This window comes from Alexandromys fortis, unplaced genomic scaffold (assembly GCF_014885135.2).
Source record: "Alexandromys fortis isolate MF-2015 unplaced genomic scaffold, M_Fortis_MF-2015_v1.1 scaffold_71, whole genome shotgun sequence".
In the NCBI taxonomy this organism is placed as follows: Eukaryota; Metazoa; Chordata; class Mammalia; order Rodentia; family Cricetidae; genus Alexandromys; species Alexandromys fortis.
In genome coordinates this window covers 6,888,816-6,910,803 of record NW_026067954.1, presented here as the reverse complement: position 1 = coordinate 6,910,803, position 21,988 = coordinate 6,888,816, and the positions used below count along the sequence as shown (strand labels likewise).

At 36.1% G+C, this 21,988-nt stretch overlaps 1 protein-coding gene across 5 annotated transcripts in view; it reads right to left on the bottom strand.

Annotated features, from left to right (window-relative positions):
* The window catches only part of LOC126507302 (complement factor H-like), a 325,893-nt gene that overhangs the window by 152,333 nt on the left and 151,572 nt on the right, over positions 1-21,988 (bottom strand). For 4 of the 5 annotated variants that reach the window (XM_050151583.1, XM_050151582.1, XM_050151579.1 and 1 more), the window contains 8 exons: positions 16,306-16,488; positions 16,041-16,220; positions 14,299-14,475; positions 12,760-12,942; positions 12,361-12,570; positions 11,624-11,797; positions 10,824-11,000; positions 3,887-4,069 (listed from right to left, as the gene is read on the bottom strand). In XM_050151583.1, the coding sequence (XP_050007540.1) occupies positions 3,887-4,069; positions 10,824-11,000; positions 11,624-11,797; positions 12,361-12,570; positions 12,760-12,942; positions 14,299-14,475; positions 16,041-16,220; positions 16,306-16,488 (1,467 nt within the window). Of the gene's footprint in view, positions 1-3,886; positions 4,070-10,823; positions 11,001-11,623; positions 11,798-12,360; positions 12,571-12,759; positions 12,943-14,298; positions 14,476-16,040; positions 16,221-16,305; positions 16,489-17,215; positions 17,390-20,400; positions 20,578-21,988 lie in introns of all 5 variants that reach the window. The other variant, XM_050151580.1, reaches the window with a different exon arrangement.

Genomic DNA, 21,988 nt, shown 5'->3' with positions numbered 1-21,988 from the left:
TTTTTATTGTGTCCCATATTTCCTGAATGTTTTGTGATGAGAATTTGTTGGCTTTGCTGTTTTCTTTGATCAGTGCGTTTATTTTCTCTATGGTGTCTTCAGAATCTGAGATTCTTTCTTCTATTTCTTGTATTCTATTGATTATGCTTGTTTCTGTAGGCTCTGCTCGTTGACCTAGATTTTCCATATCCAGCTGGTCCTCAGTTTGTGTTTTCTTCCTTGCTTCCATTTCAGTTTTCAATTCTTGAACTGTTTCCATTACCTGTTTGTTCATTTTCTCTTGGTTTCCCAGGGTCTCATGTACGTATTTACTCAATTCTTCAAACTTTTTGTTATACTTCTCATCCATTTCTATAAACGTGTTTTTTACATATTGGGTCATAAGAATAAATATTAATACTAAAATGTCCATGTTTCCCATGCCATTAGCATACTTTATAAAATGCAAATGAAATACCAATAATGCTTTTTTTATACAGATATGTGGATTTCCAGAATCAAACAAGTTGGAGGCATGGGCCTGCACCCTGAAATCTCTCTGAAATTTTACTATAAGAGTGAGGCGTTAATTCCTGATTTGGGTTAAAAACAAATCTGGATCCACTTCATGAGAGCAAAAGGTCACATCATTTTAAAAGTAAGCAAATCTTTTACTCCCCACCAGAAAACTGGTAGCAACATATGTTATTTTGCTGACAACCAGCCAGCTGATAAACTGAGGTATTTGCTATTTTTGCTGCACTTTTCCCTCTTCATGTTCCCTCCCTTCTCTTTACTCTGCATTGGAACTTCTTGGTATTTGAACTTATAGACAGATGCCTGCCTGCCTGCAATCTGATCTTTGTATGCAAACTAGGTGTGTTTTGCTTGTTCCTTAATCTTCAAGCTATATATAAACGAGCCTGTTACCCCAATAAACAAACTGGCCAAGACTCAGACTCCCAAGTAGTTTTTTGCTCTTAAGAAAGAACTCTTAGCCCCTTGACACTGTAGTCTCTGTTCTCCACTGTGACCTAAGACTGACCAGCTTGCAATGGAGACTTAGGGCAAAGGGATCGATAACAATACAAATGGGGGTGGGGATCAATTCAGATGGAAGAATAATGAATGAGTAAACAACTGGAGCTTAAGCAAAGATAAAATATCTGGAGATTATATCATAGTACCTTATTTCAGTGTATACCAGTTACCTGTCAGTAACCAGACCACCACAACACTGGGATGAGCAGGTTTCTCAGGAAATTCGGGATCAACCTACCCATGGACCCAGCAATACCACTCTTGGGAATATACCCAAGAGAGGCCTTATCATACAACAAAAGTATATGCTCTACTATGTTCATAGCAGCATTGTTTGTAATAGCCAGAACCTGGAAACAACCTAGATGCCCTTCAATTGAAGAATGGATGAAGAAAGTATGGAATATATACATATTAGAGTACTACTCAGCAGTAAAAAACAAGGACTTCTTGAAGTTTGCAGGCAAATGGATGGAAATAGAAAACACTATCCTGAGTGAGGTAAGCCAGACCCAAAAAGAGGAACATGGGATGTACTCACTCATATTTGGTTTCTAGCCATAAATAAAGGACATTGAGCCTATCATTCGGGTTCTTAGAGAAGCTAAATAAGAAGGAGAACCCAAAGAAAATCATATAGGCATCCTCCTGAATATTAACCTTCATCAGGCAATGAAAGGAGACAGAGACAGAGACCCACATTGGAGCACCGGACTGAAATCTCAAGGTCCAAATCAGGAGCACAAGGAGAGAGAGCACGAGCAAGGAACTCAGGACCGCGAGGGGGGCACCCACACACTGAGACAATGGGGATGTCCTATGGGGAACTCACCAAGGCCAGCTGGCCTGGGTCTGAAAAAGCATGGGTTAAAACCGGACTCGCTGAACATAGCGGACAATGAGGACTACTGAGACCCCAAGAACAATGGCAATGGGTTTTTGATCCTACTGCACCTATTAGTTTTGTGGGAGCCTACGCAGTTTGGATTGCTCTTTGGGCTGACGAGGGAGGGGGACTTGATTGGGGGAGGGGGTGGGAAAGGGGAGGCGGCGGTGGGGAAGAGACAGAAATCTTTAATTAATTAATAAAGAAATAAATAAATTTAAAAAAATGAGAAAAAAAGATTTGAAAACTTGATGTATGAATCTATAGTAAATTGATATTAAAAGAGTTTCTAAAACATATGCTAGAGAATTGATAGTATATTGAATAAATGATACAAGGATAATTGATATCTGCACGGATGTGATTAAAATTTGATTCCTGTCTCTTATTCTGGGGATTAATTGACACAAAGTTGATCAAAGGCAAATATACGAACAGAAACACTGAGCATACAATAAAAACAACAGGAAGGACGTCACTGGTTTTGGACAGTGAATAATTAACTGGAATTTCAAAACATAAGACACAAAAGCAAACCTTGGCCAATAGAGTATATCACAATAAAATACTTGTGTTTATCAGAAAACATAATCAATACAATTAAGGAATGACAGCCAGTATATTTGGAGAAAACTATGGTCAGTTATTCATTGTTAGGGGTTTATATATGTTGTATAATGAGCTTCATACGTCAAGAATAAATACATAATTGAAAATACTGTTAAAAAGAAAAGTGAGCCACTCACATCTGAATAATATGAACAGACATCAAAAGAATGAATATACATGTTAGTGAGGGGGAAAAAGTTGATTAAAATCATTAGCTATCATTTCACTGACAAGCATAGCTTTAGTGCCACCCAACTTGAATGGTATTCCAGAACCCTAAAATTTACAAATGCTTGTGAGTGTAGTGGAAAAGAAACTGGAAAGATGTTGGCGGAAACATGAGTTTGTGCAGTTACTATAATTATAGAGATTTCATAAAAAAATATAGAAATACTATTCCTGTATCCCTCTTTTGGTACCCAGAGCAAATGAAACCAACTTACCCAGCCTGCAAGTATACTTTTAATGCACATTGCTACATCATGGTGGCTAAGAAGGAAAAACTGTTTGGGTGACCAACAATTAATAAATTTATAATAAAAGTGGTATATTTTTATATGAAATGTTGCTCAGACATTATAGGTAATTTTTATTATTTAGTTAGAAAAGGACAGTGAGGGACATTAATTGAAATGATCCCAACACAAGAATACAAATCCTTTGTTTTCTTTCTCACATGGTGGAAAGAAAAAATAAAATTCCTCTTGAATACCTGAAAGTGGTTAATACAAGTTACATGATCTATCTAAGGGAAGAAGAGGTTACATGAGGTGCTGAAATTTAATAACTGCAAGGTATATACAGGCATGGTGATTTGAATAAGAATGGCCTCTGTACTGAATGGTTTTGTATGTGTATATGACACTTGATACAAGCTAGACTCATTAGAGAAGGAGTGTCAGTTGAGAAAATGCCTCCATGAAATCCACCTGTAAGTCCTTTTCTCAATTAGTAATCAATGGGAGAGGAACCAGGTCATGGTAGGTGGTGCCATCCCTAGACTGGTAGTCCTGGATTCTATATGAGAGCAGGTTTAGGAAATCATGAAAAACATGTCCATAAACAAAACTCCTCCATGGCTTCTTCATCAGTTCCTGAGTCCAGAATCCTGCCCTGTTTGAGTTCCTGTCCTGACTTCCTTTGATTATGATTATCAAAATTGAAGTGAAAGTCAAATAGTTGACAAATAAAATTTCACTTCATTTTTATATAAAATGAATCTAGTAATCTTGTTTTCCCCATATTTGTCTGATATTTGGCAGTGAAACACTAAGCAAAATCATTGCTTTTAATCTGCAAATATTCTTTATTAACAAAAAAAATCCATGTCATGAAAATGAATCTCCTATGATCTGAGAAAGATATACTTACGTAAACATTTTGGTGGCTCAGACCACTCTCCATCTCTACATGTTATTTTCTTGTTGCCTTGCAGTTGGTACAAGAACTGACACTGATATTCAACTGATGATGATGGTTCATATACTGGTAAAGGGAAGGAGATAATGTCCCCATTGTCAATAGGTGGAGGCGGCCCACATTTCCCTGTTGAATCTAAAAACACAGCATTTCAATGTTTGAGACATCAAATCAAAATAAAGGGTTAATCAGAAGTAATGAAAGTACAGTGCTAAAAGAGATTTCAGTAATTTCTGGCTACAGAAATGAGTACTTTACAAAATTTCAATTAAATAAACAGTTACAAGTTTTTTCTTTCTTCTCATCTATAGTACTTATTGAACTGGAGTGAGCATGTCTGCTCTGAAGCCTTCCAGTGCTAGTAAATATCTTAACAACTTCTGAACATACAAATGCTAATGTAGACAGTCAGTGTTTCTTTGTTTTTAAGACACTGGAGTATTTATTGCCTTACATATTCCCAATCTTCATCATAATTTTTGCAGAAACACACATTTATAAGCAAGACATTAAAACTTATAAAGCTACAGAAGGCTAATTAGGCTTTCTGGTTTCCTAAAGGGGAAAAATATTTATTGGTATCTATAGGTTATACTTTTGCTAGGAACAGCAGGTATTCTAGGCTACAATCTATTTAGTAAACAATATAGGAAGAGGGAAGACTGAGAATTCTATTTAAGAAATTCACGGTGCAACTAGCTGTACAATATTGTACATCATTTGTTTTTCTTTTGGGTATCTGATTGTCCTGATGAGATCACAGGAAAAGACTGAAATCAAGTACTGGTTGCACAATCTGTTGCATAAGATTTCAACAGGAACATCATGAAACAGAACTTAACTCCAATGCTGTTTACAAGAAAAATAAAATGTTCAAGATCTAATGAAAATATTATACCATGAAGGAAAATTGAAAAAGTTGGGTATAAGGCATAATTATGCATGTTTAAGAGCTGAGTAAACTCAAACAGAAAAAGTTATGAAGCTCATGCAGACACATGCATTGAAACTGCTTAAAGAAAATATTTTTTTAAAAGGTTGTATGAAGTTATCATTATCCACACTGGATGAAAATTCAAAGAAAGTGACTTCCACTCTACCACCATGGAGGCCATAGGAGATGAAAGAAAATGAGAGTCAGCCTCGAAATCTTTCCCCAGTGGTACTAGCCTTTTCAAGGAAGACATTATCAGATAAAACAAGATAAAAATGATTTATCTCGGACAGAGAGTTCCTCAGAAATACTAACTACCTGAATTCATTGGAGAAATAAAAATAAAAATTAAGACTTTAGATTAAAAGTAACTGGTAAAATGAGGGTTATATACTAAATGATCTTTCTGCCCATTAAATTATGTTTATGTCTGAGGGGAAAACTAGCATTTGAGAATGGTGTTCAGTATATGTAGCAGGAATCTTTAAGTAAAACATGGCAAGTGGGAACAATAAATCAATTCTAAGGTTAAGTGCAGTTTCCAGATTCCATTGAAGTATAAAATGCCAGCATTAGTAAAGAATGACAAACACACACACACACACATACTCACACACTCACACACAAATACCTAGGGTGACTTTAGTAACAAGGTGATGTTGGGTTTCCCTCTGTATGATGTGAATTCCATTGGTTAATAAAGAAACAGCCTTGTCCTGTTGATAGGTCAGAACTTAGGTAGGCAGGGAAAACTAAACTGAATGCTGGGAGAAAGGAGACATAGTCAGTGAGAAGTCGTGTAGCCCCACTGGAGACAGATGCTGGAATTTTAGTAGGTAAATCACTGCCAAGGGGCAATACATAGATTAATAGAAATGGGTTAAATTAATATATAAGAGTTAGCTAATAAGAAGTTAGAACTAATGGGCCAAGCAGTGATTTAAATAATATATTTTGTGTGATTATTTTGTGGCTGAGCTACCGGGCAGTCAGGAAACAAACATGCAGCCTCCTACACTCCTACAACAGTTAGGAGACAGAGATAGCATACTCAAATTGTGTACTAAAAACCAATAAAAGATGCTTGCCAAAAAATATTGAGAAATATTCTTCAAAGGAAAAGGAAAAAGGAAATAAGACTGATGAATTGAGGAAGCATACACAAATTAACAAAAGAACAGATATATCAAACATACTAGTAATTATTTCAAATGCGAATAATCTGAAATAGAATCTGAGCAGTGGACTAGGCAGTTAAAGTTTGTTTATAGATATGATGTAAATTTTTGCATCAAAAATATATAGTTCACATTTAATACTAAATGACTAATTGAAGTAATTTGGGAAATTTCTGTACTCATAAAGTTAAGTCTTGGCATATACTCATAAAAGTCCCATATTTTTAAATCAACATGTAAGAAAAAAGGAAATCCATAGTCTCTCACTCCTTATCATATGTGACAGACATCAAAGCTGGCCCTTGGGTCTTGGGAGTAGAAAAAAAACCTTGGCTTTGCCCCTGAGAGGTCAGGCTACTGTATCTGGGAGAGTGGCCTCTGCTCCTCACCTGGGCAGCACAGTAAGCAGAGTTTGCCCAGTGGAATGAGTAAAGTGAACATGCCTTGAGGGAGGGAGAGGAGAACTTGCCCCATCTCTTGCTGTTTGTTGACTTGGGTGAGCTAGCTGGGCAGTGTTGGAGAGTTCTTTTTGGTAATGAGGAAGAGGAGTTGGCTGGCTGACCAACCCAGCTACCATCCAGGACCAGAACCATAACTATGAGACGGCCCACCCCAACCTCCATTCTATGAACTGCTGGAGCACATGAAGGAGCCATTCTTGAAGATCTAAAGCTGCAGGATCTCCATGACACAGGGTAACAACAAAATGTCTAAGAGGAGGCCCAGTATCAATAGTGTTGCAGAAGCCAGAGGCCTTGAACCAGACCAACCAAACACTCCAACAGAAAAAAATGGAGTTCAAACCTAAACAGAGAATTCTCAGCAGAGGAATCTAAAATGGCTGAAAGACACTTCAGGAAAAGTTTAACATCCTTAATCATCAGAGAAATGCAAATCAAAACAACTCTGAGATTCTATCTTACACCTGGCCTGTAAGAATGGCCAACATCAAAAACACTGATGACAACTTATGCTGGAGAGGTTGTGGGAACACTTCTACATTGCTGGTGGGAATGCAAGTTGGTACAACCCCCATGGATGTCAGTGTGGCAATTTCTCAGAAAATTAGGAAACAACCTTCATCAAAGACCCAGTAATACCACTTTTAAGTATATATCCAAAGGATGCTCAATCTTACCACAAGGACATGTGCTCAACTATGTTCATAGCAGCATTGTTTGTCATAGCTAGCACCTGGAAACGACTTACATTCCCCTTGACTGAAGAATGGCTAAGGAAAATGTGGTACATTTATACAATGGAGTACTATACAGCAGAAAAAAATAATGACATCTTGAAATTTTCAGGAAAATGGATGGAGCTATAAAACATTATTTTGAGTGAGGTTACCAAGATACAGAAAGACAATTATCACATGTACTCACTCATAGGTGGTTTTTAAACATAAAACAAAGAAATCCAGCCTACAAACCAAAATCCCAAAGAATATAGACAACAATAATGACACTAAGAGTGACATAGATCTAATATATATGGGAAGTAGAAAAAGACAAGATCTCCTGAGTAAATTGGGAGCAAGGGGACATTGGGGGAGGGTTGAAGTAGGGAGGTGACAGGCAGGGAGGTGATGTGGGAGTGTCATATATCAATCTGTTGATTTCATTGGTTAATTAAATAAAGAAACTGCTTGCCCTGATAGGTTAAAACATAGGTGGGAGGAGTAAACAGGAGGAAGATGGGAGGAGTAAACAGAATGGAATGCTGGGAGGAAGAAGAAGTGAGCTCAGACCGGACAGCTGTGCTCTCTGGAGCAGAGGCCCTGCTTCGCTCTCCCAGGCAGATCCGACCCAGGATGGACATGGGCTAGAATCTTCCTGGTAAGCGCACCTTGGGGTGCTTACACACATTATTAGAAATGGGCTAGTCCAGGTGCGAGAGTTAGCTGAGAAGAGGCTAGATATAATGGGCAAGCAGTGTTTAAAAGGATACAATTTGTGTGTTGTTATTTCGGGCATGAGCTAGCAGGCGGCTGGGGTGCTGGGGACGCAGCCCCGCCACTCTTATTTCAACAGGAAGGGAAGCAGAGAAAAGTGTAGAGCTCAATAAAAATCATTTTTTAAAAAAGGTAAAAGAGAGAGAGAGAGAGAGAATCCAGGCCTACTCTCTCCCCTGTCTGCCGAGGCAAGCTGATCTTCAACTTTCACCCTGAGTAGTCCCTTCTTTTCCATCTCTTCCATCAAGAGGCAGCTCTGTCTCTCCCTTCTCTCCACTTCTCTCCTTCCACCCCTCAGTTTCTCTCTCTCTTTCTCTCTTTCTTCCCTCTATTCCCCCCTCTCTGCTTCTCTCTCTGTTCTTCCCCCCTTCTCCCATTCCCCCTCTATAACCCACTAAATAAATATCCAACCTCACTCTGCATGGCATGTCTATCCGTGTCTTTGTCTCTCACCCTCTGGGAGACTCCCTACCAGGGACCAGCTGCCTTTGGAGACCTGGGGCATGGTTTCCTGGTGTAACCATCTGTCTGCCACTCCTCATGGGACTGGCTGCCCCATTGGGGACTTTCATCCACCTCACTGCTCCCTACCTGGCACTGGCTGCCCCTTGTGGCCCACTGCAGCCACTTGGGGAATTGCGCCATCCTTGCCTGGAACTGTCTGCTCTTGAGACATGCTCCCACTGCCTTTTCCATTTAGGAAACCTGTAGTGTGGTCTCGGGACCCGCTGCCTGTAGCAGCCACTTGGAAACCTGCAGCATTTTATTTAAACCACAACAACCAGGAGGACATAACCCTCTGAATCAACTAAGCACGGCTCACATGTGCTTAAAGAGACTTAAGCAGAAAACACTTGGCCTGTATGGCTCTACACCAGGTAATCTGCCTACATGCTATGGTTTTTTTTAGCTTGATATTGTTTTGAGGGACTCCTAACAGTAGGAGCAAGTGTGTCTCTAATATTTTTGTCTACTCTTGGAACTCTTTCCCTCCTGTCAGATTGCCTTGTTCAGCCTAGTTATGAAGCTGTCTGTCTTGTCTTATTGTAGATTGTTTAGGCATGTTAAGTTATTGTCTTGGAGGCCTTTTCCTTTCTGAAGGGAAAAGGTGGGGAGTGCATCTAGAGTACAGGGGAGAGTGAGAATCTCGGAGGAGTAGAGGGAGGGAAACTGTGGTCTGGGTGTATTATATGAGAAAAAAATTCAGTTAAATAAAAAGAAAACTTAAAAACTGTAGAGGCCCCCAAAATGTGAGCTTATTTCTACTTTGTCTGAAGGTTAGAGAGATTGTTGACAAGTGTGGCTACATACACTGATCTAGTGTGTAGTTACTTGGTGTTTTGGACGTTAAGATGGTCCAATAGGTAGGCCTGACCAAAGATCAGAGAATTCAATTGGGGTGGATTCACTGCCTAAACAGAATGATTTTCTTATTAATTAATGGTTTGATGTCTCAAGTATTGAAGCAAGCAAATGTTGTAGTTGTCTTTTGTATCTCAAAAAGGCAGTCTTTTGCCTCCCCCCTCCATTGTATTGGGGTATAAAATCCCTTCTTGTATGACTCAGGGAACCATGCAGAACAGGAGTGTAAGAATGAGAAGGGATAGAGGACACAAAACAAGGCTGTTTAAATCAACAGGATTGATGTGCATATAAACTAACAGACTGAGGAGCACACACAGGGTCTAGTATGCACCAGATGGGGTCCTAGAACTGAAAGGAGAAAGGAATGTGGTACAAGCACACATTCCTAGCCCAGAAGCAATCTCCAATTGAGAACTACTTGCAGATGAAAATCTAGAGTTCTCCATGGAAGTATCAAATGAAAAACAAACTACTCTTAAGGGTAGGCTGCATCAAACAACTCAAGGGCTTATTTGTAAGTTCCTTGTCTCATAATGTACTATCAGGTCTTTCATTTTTCTTTTTTTCTTAAATTTCATATTATTTTTATTTTGCTTTAATTTTTATTTTGTTTATATTTTTCCTTCTCTCTTTTTACCCTACAAGTCATTTACATACAGTTCCCATTACTACTTTTGCATGATTCCTGAGCATGCAAATAAGTGAAGCTTTATTTTTGAATCACTTTCTTGTGTCTTTTCTTCAGCCCCTTTCCCTTAAACAGTCTATTTTGTCCCATTCTGATGTGTTTATTTTTTGTCTTGTTATTTGATTATTCCTTAGAAAGCTTTTATTTTCTAATGACAGACAGTAAGGGTATGTGTTCAGATGGGACAAGAGGTGGAGAGAGGAACTGGGAGAAGTAGAGGAAAAAAAACATAATAAGGATATACATGTGAAAAAATCTATTTTCAATATAAGGAGGAAAACATTGTTTCAAGAATACCAAAGTTATAAGGAAAAGATGATCAAATAAAATATTCTAATATCCCAACAATAAGAGAAAATGAGATATATAGACGATATCAAATGAAAGATTATTCTTTAACAACGCGTTTACAAATGTTTACAGTTTATAGCTATATTTTCCAAACTGAGTTTTCCCAGAATCCCTGAGGAACATTATAGTGGACTCAGGATCTCTCCTCTAGATGTTTTTCTGTTTAAGATCTTTTGGATGAGCTCCTCAGTATTAATTACATTCATAAACCAATGATGATGGCCACAGAACAACATTCTGCAGACCATTTCTCCATTTGCTTAGCCATTGGGTTTTCAATTTCATGATTTTATTTTAAACATAAATAAACTTTGGCTTGTTTTAAGAGATAATCTTTGTCCATCATTAAATTCTGCTAGACCTTATTAATCAATCCTCTAAAGCTATAATAAATACATGTTGAAAGTGCTTCAAGCTACCTTTGCATACCAGCTCTCCAATCCACATGCGATTAACACATGTCACAATGTTGGATCCATACATTTGATAAGATGGTGCACATTTGAATATCACTCGTTCACCTGACCTATATGATTGTTTTTCGTTTTCTATGAGTACGGCATTTTCAAACCTGGGTAAAATGTCACAATCAGTTTCTGGAAAAAAAAAAGAATATAGCAGGTTTGTTTTCAGGACATTGTAGAATATACAATATATGAAACAATAGTAAGGTTCATTGAGAACAATAAATACTGTAGTTTTCCCATTTTGATTAGTTACACTGAATTGTTCCATCTTTATGAAAATAAATGAGGAGGGAATGACACTGGATACAGAATACTGATAGTTATAATTCTTGAGGTATTTTTATTATGCATTCAATTTTATCTCTCATACTTTCCACCCCTCTGATATTTTTCCACTTTTTCGCTTCATCAAAGGTAAATTAATTATAATTACTATTTCAATTTTTTAGAGCATTTGCGGTTGTAGTAGTATTGTTGTTAAAACTATCACTGTAGTGATAGGCCTTTTGAATAGAGTCATTGTTTTCTAGAATTCTGAGGATGCTGATTGCTCAGGATGCATGAAGTGGAAATAAAGTAATCAGGCTCAAACTATTAAACTGTGTTTTACTAGTTCTGTGTTTAACTGCCATCATCCAGAATATTCCAGCAAACCCTTCTGATATGTTAGAACTACAGCTTAGTTTCTTATTTATACCATATGTAGCTTGAATTGGATAATATATTATGAAATGAATGAAATAAAGTTATACTTATGCAAGCTGGTGGCTGGGACCACTTTCCTCCTACACATTTAATAAATGCTGGTCCATCAATTCCAAAACCTTCAGAACAACTGTATGTCACCTCTTCTCCATGTTGGTAACTGTCTAGTTCATGAGACACGATACCATGATGGACTGAAGGTGGAGGTCCGCAAGGAAGTCCTAAAATTAACACAATAAGAGAAACGTAGTGAAATGATTCCACATTGTACTATTTCAGAAACTAACTGGTATATTATTTTTCAGTTCTATGTGTAGTAGTACTACAGGGAAATGTGAACAAGGAAGATGTACCATCACAGAAGAGGTGGACAGTGTGTCCGAAGTCCACTTTCTTTTTCTTTGAATCTGTTACATATTCAATACTGAGCAAGAACTTAACATAAAAATATCTGACAAACCATGAGTGGCAAAAGGAATGAAAATAAAAAACTCAGGAAATATAGCATTTACTGTAAACGGGAGACACTGAGGAGTTTAATGCCTGGTGACAAATTAAGCAGTACAACTCACATGAGGAGTTGAAGTCAGTAGACTACGCATCATATTTAAAAGGAGAAATACAAGAGTAAAAGTAGATTTCAAAACAGTCAAGACAATTAACAAAAGCAGGATAGATCGAATTATGCAAACAGAAATTTATTCTTTCTTCTGTTTTTAATGAGAGTAGATTATTGGTAAAGAGTTCTTCTAAAACCAGAATTAAATTTTCATGCTCTTCTCACCAACACAATGAGGTGGAGCACTCCACTTCCCCATGTGGCAGGTTACCCCATGCTCCTCAGCCAACCTAAATCCATCATCACAAACATAGCTGAGTGTAGTGCCGTGTTCATAACTTCTGGACACAGCTGTGCCTCTCCTTTCTTCTGATGATCTGGGTAATTTAATAGATCCATGGTCTATTTCAGGGGGCCGAGAACATGGGATTTTCACTATATGAAGAAAAGAAATAAAATAGTGAAGCATAGATAAAACTTTACATTGGTATATATAGACAAACTTTGGGTCATGTCTTCACGGTATACATGTTAAGCTCTTGTTCTTCACTACCCTCCCCCTTCACTTGATTTCTCTTCAGTATTCAAAGAAACAATGTTTTAAAATAAGTCATCACTACTGACCAACACAGTGTGGTAATGATTGCCACCTTCCATCTCTGCACACCATCTCTTCTGTGTCCTGTGTTAAGTAATTGTCTTGACAAATAATAGAAACTTTTTCTCCCTCCCAGTATTTCACTGTGGTTTCCATAACTTGGGCATTTGGAATCTGTGGTGGAGGAGGGCAGGATTTTTTCTCTACTCCTAAAAAATATTCAAAATCAGAGTTTTTGACAAATGATAGCATGTTAAATTATTAAAGCAATAATTTTTAAATATTAATTATGACAGTGTAATCATTATTTTATACTTATGAAAAGTTTTGTCTAAGTAACTATAAAATCAAGATACCTCATATTCATCGTTCAAATTCATAACAAGAAAGTGTGCTTTATTAGTTGTTGTTAATAATCATTTTTTCTGCTTCTTAAGTGGAATGAAACTATCAGAAATAAATTAACACTTCCATCATTAATACATTTTCCCACATTCTTTGAACACTTAGATAGCCATGTGGGAAAGAAAAATAATTATCACCTTACTTCACACAGTAATCAAAATTATATCAGACATGATTAAACCAGGGTGGAGTACAAATCAGCACACGCATTTCATGAAAATGTACATAATGGGTTGATTTTTGAATCACATGGAATTAATTTCCTTGAAAAATTTTCAGAAATGTTATAAAATACCAAGTGATGTACGGCATTCAAAGTGACACTGACAAATACATATAGGGAAGCAGAAATGGTCAAATGAAATCTTTGCTATTTACATAAATTTGGAGGTGTCAAATGAGTCAGTTTTCTACAAAACAGATCAATTACAAGAATGATTGGATTATTAGATCGCTACTATGTACACTCATACAGAAATGCATAATGATTAAACACAGACCTACGAATGCCATAGCACTTTTGTTGTGATGAAAAAATTAGAAGTAAAGGGAATCTAAGAGTAAGAAATCATTATGACACAGAGGTGAATTCATTTTCATCAAATTTGCTTGAGTGTTTTATATTACCTGTCAATAATAGACTTAATACAGTAATTGCTAAATCATCTTTTTAAAAAGTATTTTTCTAAGTATTGTCTAAGAGACAGCGTCTTCATACATGAAAGGGTATTTTAACCCATAAAATCTCAAAAGAATGGTCACCTAAACAAGACTTGCATGATGACAATACCAGTTGACATGTCAACATGGATAGAGAAAAATATTACAAGGCTCTTCTCCTAGACAAAGAGCCACGGGTAATTAAATGGGCATATAGAGAGGAGTAATCAACTTCTCCACAGAGAAGTGAGCCAAAAAATAATCCAATACTAAGCACTTCTTCCTAAACACATACACAATGAAGAAGCACTAGATGGTTTCATCAGGTTCAATTATATAAACCAGTTTGAGTAGGAAGATGGAGAATTGGGAATGGCAAAAATACAGGATTCACATATAAAGCACTTAAAACTTACATTGTTTTAAGAACTCAGAGCTACTACTATTACAGGTGATAAAAGACTATACCAGTCATAGGAAGACAATGCAAAGATGCTTACTTGTACAGGTTGGCTCTGGATCCCATCTTCCATTGATGCAGACTGAGTGTTTGTACTCCTGCTTTCCTCTACATTTGTAACTTATGCTAAAGTTGTGATTAAATTCATTCTTCTCAGGGAGTTTTGCCCCTAGTGCACTTAACCTTGGTGCTTTACACTTCTCCAGTCGATCTGTTGCTACAGAAAAATATTTCCATAAAAAATAAAGACAAGAAGTGAGCTAGCTTCTATATAATAATTAAAAATAGTTATGAAACTATTATTTATACTCCAATAAAAAATGGAGTACAGGCCTAAACAGAGAACTTTCAACAGAGGAATCTAAAATCACTGAAAGATGCTTAAGAAGTTCTCAACATCCTTAGCCATCAGAGAAATGCAAATCAAAACAACTGTGAGATTTTATCTTACACCTGTAAGAATGACCAGGATCGAAAACACTGATGACAACTTATGCCGGAGAGGATGTGGGGGGAACAATCCTGCATTGCTGGTGGGAGAAGGTTCTACTTTAAATGCCCTTTTTGATAGATGTGATAAAAGAAAAGAATATCTAAGGTACATTTGTAAAATCAACTATTTAAAAAAGTTTTCTTAGTGAGAGAATTGGTATAAGAAATTGGGAACTTGTAGTCACCATGTATGTTCTTTATAGTCCCTTTATAAGAATTTTTAAGAGGTTGTTACATGTGCTAGACTATCCTATAATATAACAATATTATGTCGTAATAATAAATCTGTTTGGTTGTGTTTTGAGTTAAGTAAGAACTATATAGAGAACTTATGTTAGATATTTTAACTACTCAGTGAGGATGAGAGTTCTTTTTGAATTTGACAAAATTTCAGTATAGGTCATACATAACATTTGTTCATAGTTGGAAATGGAGAGAGAGAGAGAGAGAGAGAGAGAGAGAGAGAGAGAGAGAGAGAGAGAGAGAAAGGATAGAACAAATAAAAGTAATAATGATCATTGCATTTCATGCACTCAAGAGCCTCAAGAATTATTCCCATCCTTAAGATTACCTCACAGGAAAAGAAAACCTGATGTTCTATAAAGGTAAGTGGGGAGAGACCCATAATCTAGAGAGCATGGTGATTGTGTGATGGATTTGTTTCCGAAAGATTCTCTTATTCATCAAGAGAAAGCAAAACATATGAAGAATCCTAAGAATGTGTCAGGTAGAAAAAGTTTGTACTGTATGGTTAATGTTGTAGTGCAGCTTGTGATAAATGGAGAGGCTCATATGAAGGTGACTGTAGGTGGAGCAGCCATCAGAACAGAATCTCTGACGTCTGTCAGAAGCTTGTAAAAAAAATGCAGAATTGAGTTTTCAGGCCTGATGTTATGTCTGATTTTCTTCCATATAAAATTTTTGTTAGTTTTAAAGAAATGAGGAATATTTTGAAGAAAGTGATTTTACAAAGTTCATTTATTTACCAAAAGATTAAGGATTAATAAACAGTAGAGGCACTGATTTATGTGAAAAACTGTTATGGAGTTGGTAGGGCTTCTGGGTATGGAGAACATGACCTTTCTAAGGACAATCCACATTTCTTTGGCATTATCTTCTTGACCATTTGGACACATACACCAAATAATAAAAAATAAAATTTTGGATTCATATTGTTTGAGACTAGATATTTTCAAAAAGAATACTAACTTCAGAAGTATATAGTAGCAAATATCTCTGCAATGAAAACATGAGACTTATGAAGTCTAAATTTAAGGCATAAAGACTTACCAATACATTGAGGAAGCTGGGTCCACCTTCCACTAATGCATGAAACTGACCCACTTCCAATCATTGTGAATGTTTCCAAGCAGGTGAACTCCACTGAATCTCCATGGCGGTAGGAGGGCATAGGAAATTTTACAGAGCCGTGCTCAAGTTCAGGAACGTCTTCACATGTTCTTGCATCCTCTGTAGTTGTTTCACAAACATGTATTTATGATTAAAACAGCACATAAGACACAAAGTAGTGTTTAAATATTAACACTTTAATTACCAACACATATCGGCAAGGTTGTCCACTTTCCATCAACACACTGGATTTTATTGGGTCCCTTCAGTAGAAATCTAGGCTTGCAATTATATTCCACCACTTCACCATGGCTGTACTGTTCTTTTTTTGTTCCCGTCAATTCCCCATTGAGAAGTTCAGGAGGTTGATCACATGATCTCACTTGATCTATTGCAGAATATTGTATACATCTAAATAAAAATGTCCATCTTGCCATTTAAAAATCTAGTTAATGAAAAAATCTTCTAAGAATTTATTCACCATATCACTTTTTATAACATTTTATTAAATCAATTTTATAAATGCTAGGTTCACATTTCACTGTTTTAACATGTCTATTGAATAGCATTGAAGCATATTAAAATGGTACAATTTTTGGTAAACCTGATACCTTGAAAGTGCATGAAAACGAGTCAGCAATTGTAGTTTTTGACAATTATAGTGATTCTTCTCAGTCAATATATTTAACATACAGTTATCCATTTGTAAAAAATATTCACACTGTAGAAGGTATCTGACTAATGCATTTTATTTTTTGAATAAATGATATTGAATTAAACAAAATCTGTTGTGATACAGTTTAGACATTCTCTAATGAAGATATGCTTATTCTGTAAAAAGTCCAGTATTAATGGAAATACAGTCAAAATGAGAGATATCTTTGTACTCTAAGCTATCATGTCTACATGTTTAAACATATTGGTAACAAATTTTAAGTTAGCCTGGGACTAACCATGTAAATAACTGACTGTGTATTAGTCACACAACACACAACTTGATCATTGTTGTCTATGAATATGCTAAAGATTGTAGATACAATGTAAGACTGGTAGATATTAGGAGAAAAAAACTAAACCTCTGATTTTCATTTACCAAATGTAAAACAGATGCTAACCTTTACATGTTGGAAAACTAGGAGACCATCCAAAGTAGTAGCATTGCACTGAATCTGGTCCAACTCTGTGTCCTGGTCGGCAAGAAAATTTCAGCAAATCTCCAACTTTATATTTTTCCTTCTTGGGATCGACGATTAAGTTTGGATCTAGTAAGGGAATGCTACATTCTCTTTCTTTAAAGTAAGATAATTATAATATAAAATTAATTACTTTTAAGTAAGTTTATCTTTCTCATGTATAGTCACAAGGAAACATCAGTAACCCTCTTCCTTACTGAAAGTGTTGCATATTAGCATTTATATAGCACTCAACTCTATATGGAAGTCTCCAAGAAATGTAAGGTGCAATATACTAGTTGTAAAATTAATTAATAAAATCAACTTATTTTTACTGATCTGATTTTCTGTAGGGAGTTATTAATGCTAAAGTCACAATTTTCTTATTTTCACAACATAAAGTATTCTCTCATATTTGAAATTAATGCTATACAATATCTAAATCACATATTAAAATTTTTCAGTTTGATGTAATTGAGAAAATATAACACATAAAATCAATTCTGATGTATTTGATGTTAGGAAAATATAACTAATATATTTAAAAAAGTAAAAGACATTTGCAAAACACTTATATTACTCTAAACTACTTTGTTATACTTCCAGTTCTTGTTCATAGTTAACTGTTAATTATTCTGACTCAAATTAGGAATGTATAACTTGCAGTATTAAAATAAAATTTTTCTTCAATATTTGGCATTGTTACAAAAACAACTAGAAAAATATTTTTCATCCTTGATATTTCTGTTTTTGCTAATTTATAAATTAAAAATCACAATTTTAAAATTAGGATGATATATAAAAGATAATTCTTACCTTTAAAAATTAACTGTTAGTACATCATCAGCAACAGATTTGAAAGTCATGGTTTGAAACTAGTATTAAAAATACTTAATAGGTATGGTTAATCATAGTTAAAAAAATACTTACAATGTGGATAGAGATGGATCTCAGATGAATGGCACATGCTAAGTGTATAAGAAAAAAACCTTTGGGAACCCTCCCCAAATAATTCCTTTCTTTTAATATCGAGTTTTAGATTAACTGGGAAAAATTGTTCAGAACAAGACTTACCACAATTATTCTATTCTACAATTACAATAATTTAAAGATGTTCTTTTTATCTGTGCCTGTTTATGTGTTTCACCTTATTTATAGAAATTATCTTATTAGCATACCATAATACTCTATCTTAAAGTGAAAAATACACCCTCTCCCTTTTTTACAATTTATATTTGTAATTCTTTTTTTTCCCTGGTTTTCAAGACAAGGTTTCCCTGTAGTTTTGGAGTCTGTTGTAATTTTGGAGCCTGTCCTAAAACTAGCTCTTGTAGACCAGGCCTGGGACTCACAAAGATCCACCTGACTCTACCTCCCCAATGCAGTGATTAAAAGTGTGCACAAACACCGCCCTGCTATATTTGTTATTCTAGGACTGGCCTTTAGGCTATGTCCAGCCTAGTATTTTTCAACTCAATTAATAGCCCTGCCTATGCATTCTATGTTAGAATTGCATTGTATTATAGAAAGTCCCGATTTTATAATATTGAACTGCTTATAATTAGAGAGAAATTAATGAGCACTATTTGTTTAGTTTGATGTTTGGGGGTAGGGAGAGGCAAAGGCAGGGTCACTTGCTTCTCTTAGCCAAAGAGGGCTTTTGATGCCTGAACTTCAATACTTTGATAATGGAACTTGGTAGTCAGCCTTAGGAGGAGGATGTGGCCAAATGAGGTAATCGTCCTTGGTAGCTAGTTAAGAATATAATCTAATGGTTTTTAGCCAGGCAGAGGGAATGGGTGAGAAGGGCAAGACCTGGCAAAGCCTTGGATGCAATGCTCAGGGTGGTTAGACCTTCTCCTAGACTGGTGTGGAAATCAAAACACTCATACTTCTAACTCCTAAGTGCTAAAATTAAGGGTGTGCACCACCCTGCCAGGCAAAAACATCCTTAATGACTTCTGTTTCAGAGGACCCTTGAGCTGCAAATCTGGTTTCACGGTTTCTGTTACTATCCTTTTAATTTTTACTCTTCCAATTATCCTGTCTCCTCCTCCATCACACTGTTCATGGTTGCATGACTTTCTTTCATATTTCAAATCACAATTTTGGTAACTGAGACTTAGTTTAAATTATTAAAAGCTTGCATTTATGATAATAAATCAATTATATTTTAATCAGAGATATGTGATATACACAGGTCATACAAAGGAATCCTTAATCCATTTTGTTTGTTAGTTTTCTTTTTTTTGGAAACAGACTCATTATGTATCCCAATATGTCCTCAAATGTAAACCCTCCTGTGCCTGGCTCTTAAATGCTGGAATCACAAGCATGTGGCATCTACACCTGAAAAAAGTATTATTTTAAAAGAGATTATCAGAGCGGTGAAATGTTTCAGTCAGAGTTAATGCTGGCATCCAAATCTGTTGACCTAGTTTCAATCCCTGGTAGTCCAAGATGAAGAGAGGGAGATACCTATCACAGGCTCTCTGGCATCTACATATGCAATGTGGTACATGTTAGTTCTCAAACTCAGGATGAATGCCTATCTGAGGTGCCTATTTAACATATCAAAGCAGATGCTGCCCAGTTTCCCTTGCTCCTCTCAGTGCTTCTCCCCACACCCCTTACCCCCATCCTCTCCAGACCCTAGGATTCACTGCTTATGTCCCAGGTTCTCTTTCATATATAACCCAGCCATTTTGGCTATGCTGTCTCTTTGTCTCTGGGTTTCCAGGTAGAACCCTTGCTCCCTTTTTCTTCTTTTCTGGTCTTGCTCTCTTACAACTCTCACTGCCTAGCGCATACTGGATCCTTTTATAACACCCCTGGCTATGGTCTCCCTCACATCTACAATAAACCTTCTCCTCCACCCATACCTAAGAGCAATCATGTCCTCCTTCTTTTATTCAGTGTCCACACCTCCATAGACACACACATGCATGCATGTGCACACAAGATGAATGTGATGAAATAGTAAAAGCAGATATGATCACCTTTGGCCTTCTTTTTTCGTTTCTCACAGGTTACATTAAACAGGAAGGAAAATTCTAGGAAATTTATTTTAAACTAGCAAATAAATATTTAGTTTTATTTTTTAAAATTCAATAGAAAATAGTACTCACCATAGCATGAGGGTTTATCAGACCATCCATCAAAATTACATATTATGGAGCCTTTGGTATCTTTATGTCTGTTTTCATACCCAACACGGCATTCATAGTCTAATTTGTCATTGAGTTTAAACCATGTGCTATTACTTTGAGTTCCAGCATTCTCAAATATAGGCCTATCACAAGACTCTAACACAAAATAAAATGGAAGATTTCATTTCCAGTGTGCCAAAGGATAATCTGAGTAATTTTCATGAGAATAAAATATTCATATGTCAATATATGATAGCAAATTTAATACTGTCTAAAAACATTTTAGAAGAGCAACAGTAAATAATTTTCCTGAAACAGTTATTAAAATGAAAACTATACTACAGTATTGCATATGTAACCTCACTTAAGCTTTTGTAAAATATTATTTTAAACATAGTTTCTCAGCTCAGTTTTTTTAATATTTATCATAAGTGCCTATGTGTTTTTTTGTGAGGTATGATAGCATTTTGTGAATTCAGGTCACATATTTAGTAGCTAAAGTGATTCAAAAAATATATAGAAAAGTTGATTAGTTGAATTTAGTACAGATGTATTTATTGTATTACAGCAAAGGTTATCTCTTCCATAATAAGAAAATCCAATAGTCTTCTTAATTGTAATTTAATATAAATGAATATTATATAAATGAATAATCTTAACTGCCTTTCCTTTAACAAAATCCAGTAAAAATGCAATAGATTTAAATAATGACAAATTAAGGAATTAGTGGCTATCCTAAATTGCCTCTTCATTTAAAGTATGTTGGATAGTTCTTAAAAAATATCACTGGTTAGCTTTCTGATAAGATAAGCTGAATTCTCAACGTCTGTAGTCATCAGAAAAATGCAAATCAAAACAACTTTGAGATTCCATCTTACACATGTAAGAATGACCAAGATCAAAAACTGATGACAACTTAGGCCGAATTTAGTGTGGGGTAAAGGGAACACTCCTGTATTGCTGGTGGGAGTGCAAGCTGGTACAGCCCCTTTGGATATCTGTATGGCGATTTCTCAGAAAATAGGAAACAACCTTCCTTAAGACCCAGCAATATCACTTTTGTGTATATATCCAAATGAACTAAATATTATTTTTTAAAAAATTTCATAACCCTTAACCCCATCCCACCCCACTCCCAAGATCCCAATTTTTGCCCAGCAATCTTATCTATTTCCCATAGCAGGGATAATAACTATATGTTTTTCTTTGGGTTCACCTTCTTATTTAGCTTCTTTAGGATCACAAATTATAGACTCAGTGACCTTTATTTATGGCTAGAAACCAATTATGAGTGAGTACATCCCATGATCCTCTTTTTGGGTCTGGGTTACCTCACTCAGGATAGTGTTTTCTATTTCCAAAGTGAGAAGGGGAGAATGGGGGAAACTTGGGGAAACGGGGTGATTGGGGATAAAACAAGGTTGGACAGAGGAGCAGGGAATCACATAACTTAATTAAGGGAACCACCTTAGGGTTGGTAAGAGACATGAACCTAGAGTGGCTCCCAGGTGCCCAGGGCAATGTCCCCAGTTAGTTCCTTGGGCAGCTGAGGATAGGGAACCTGAAA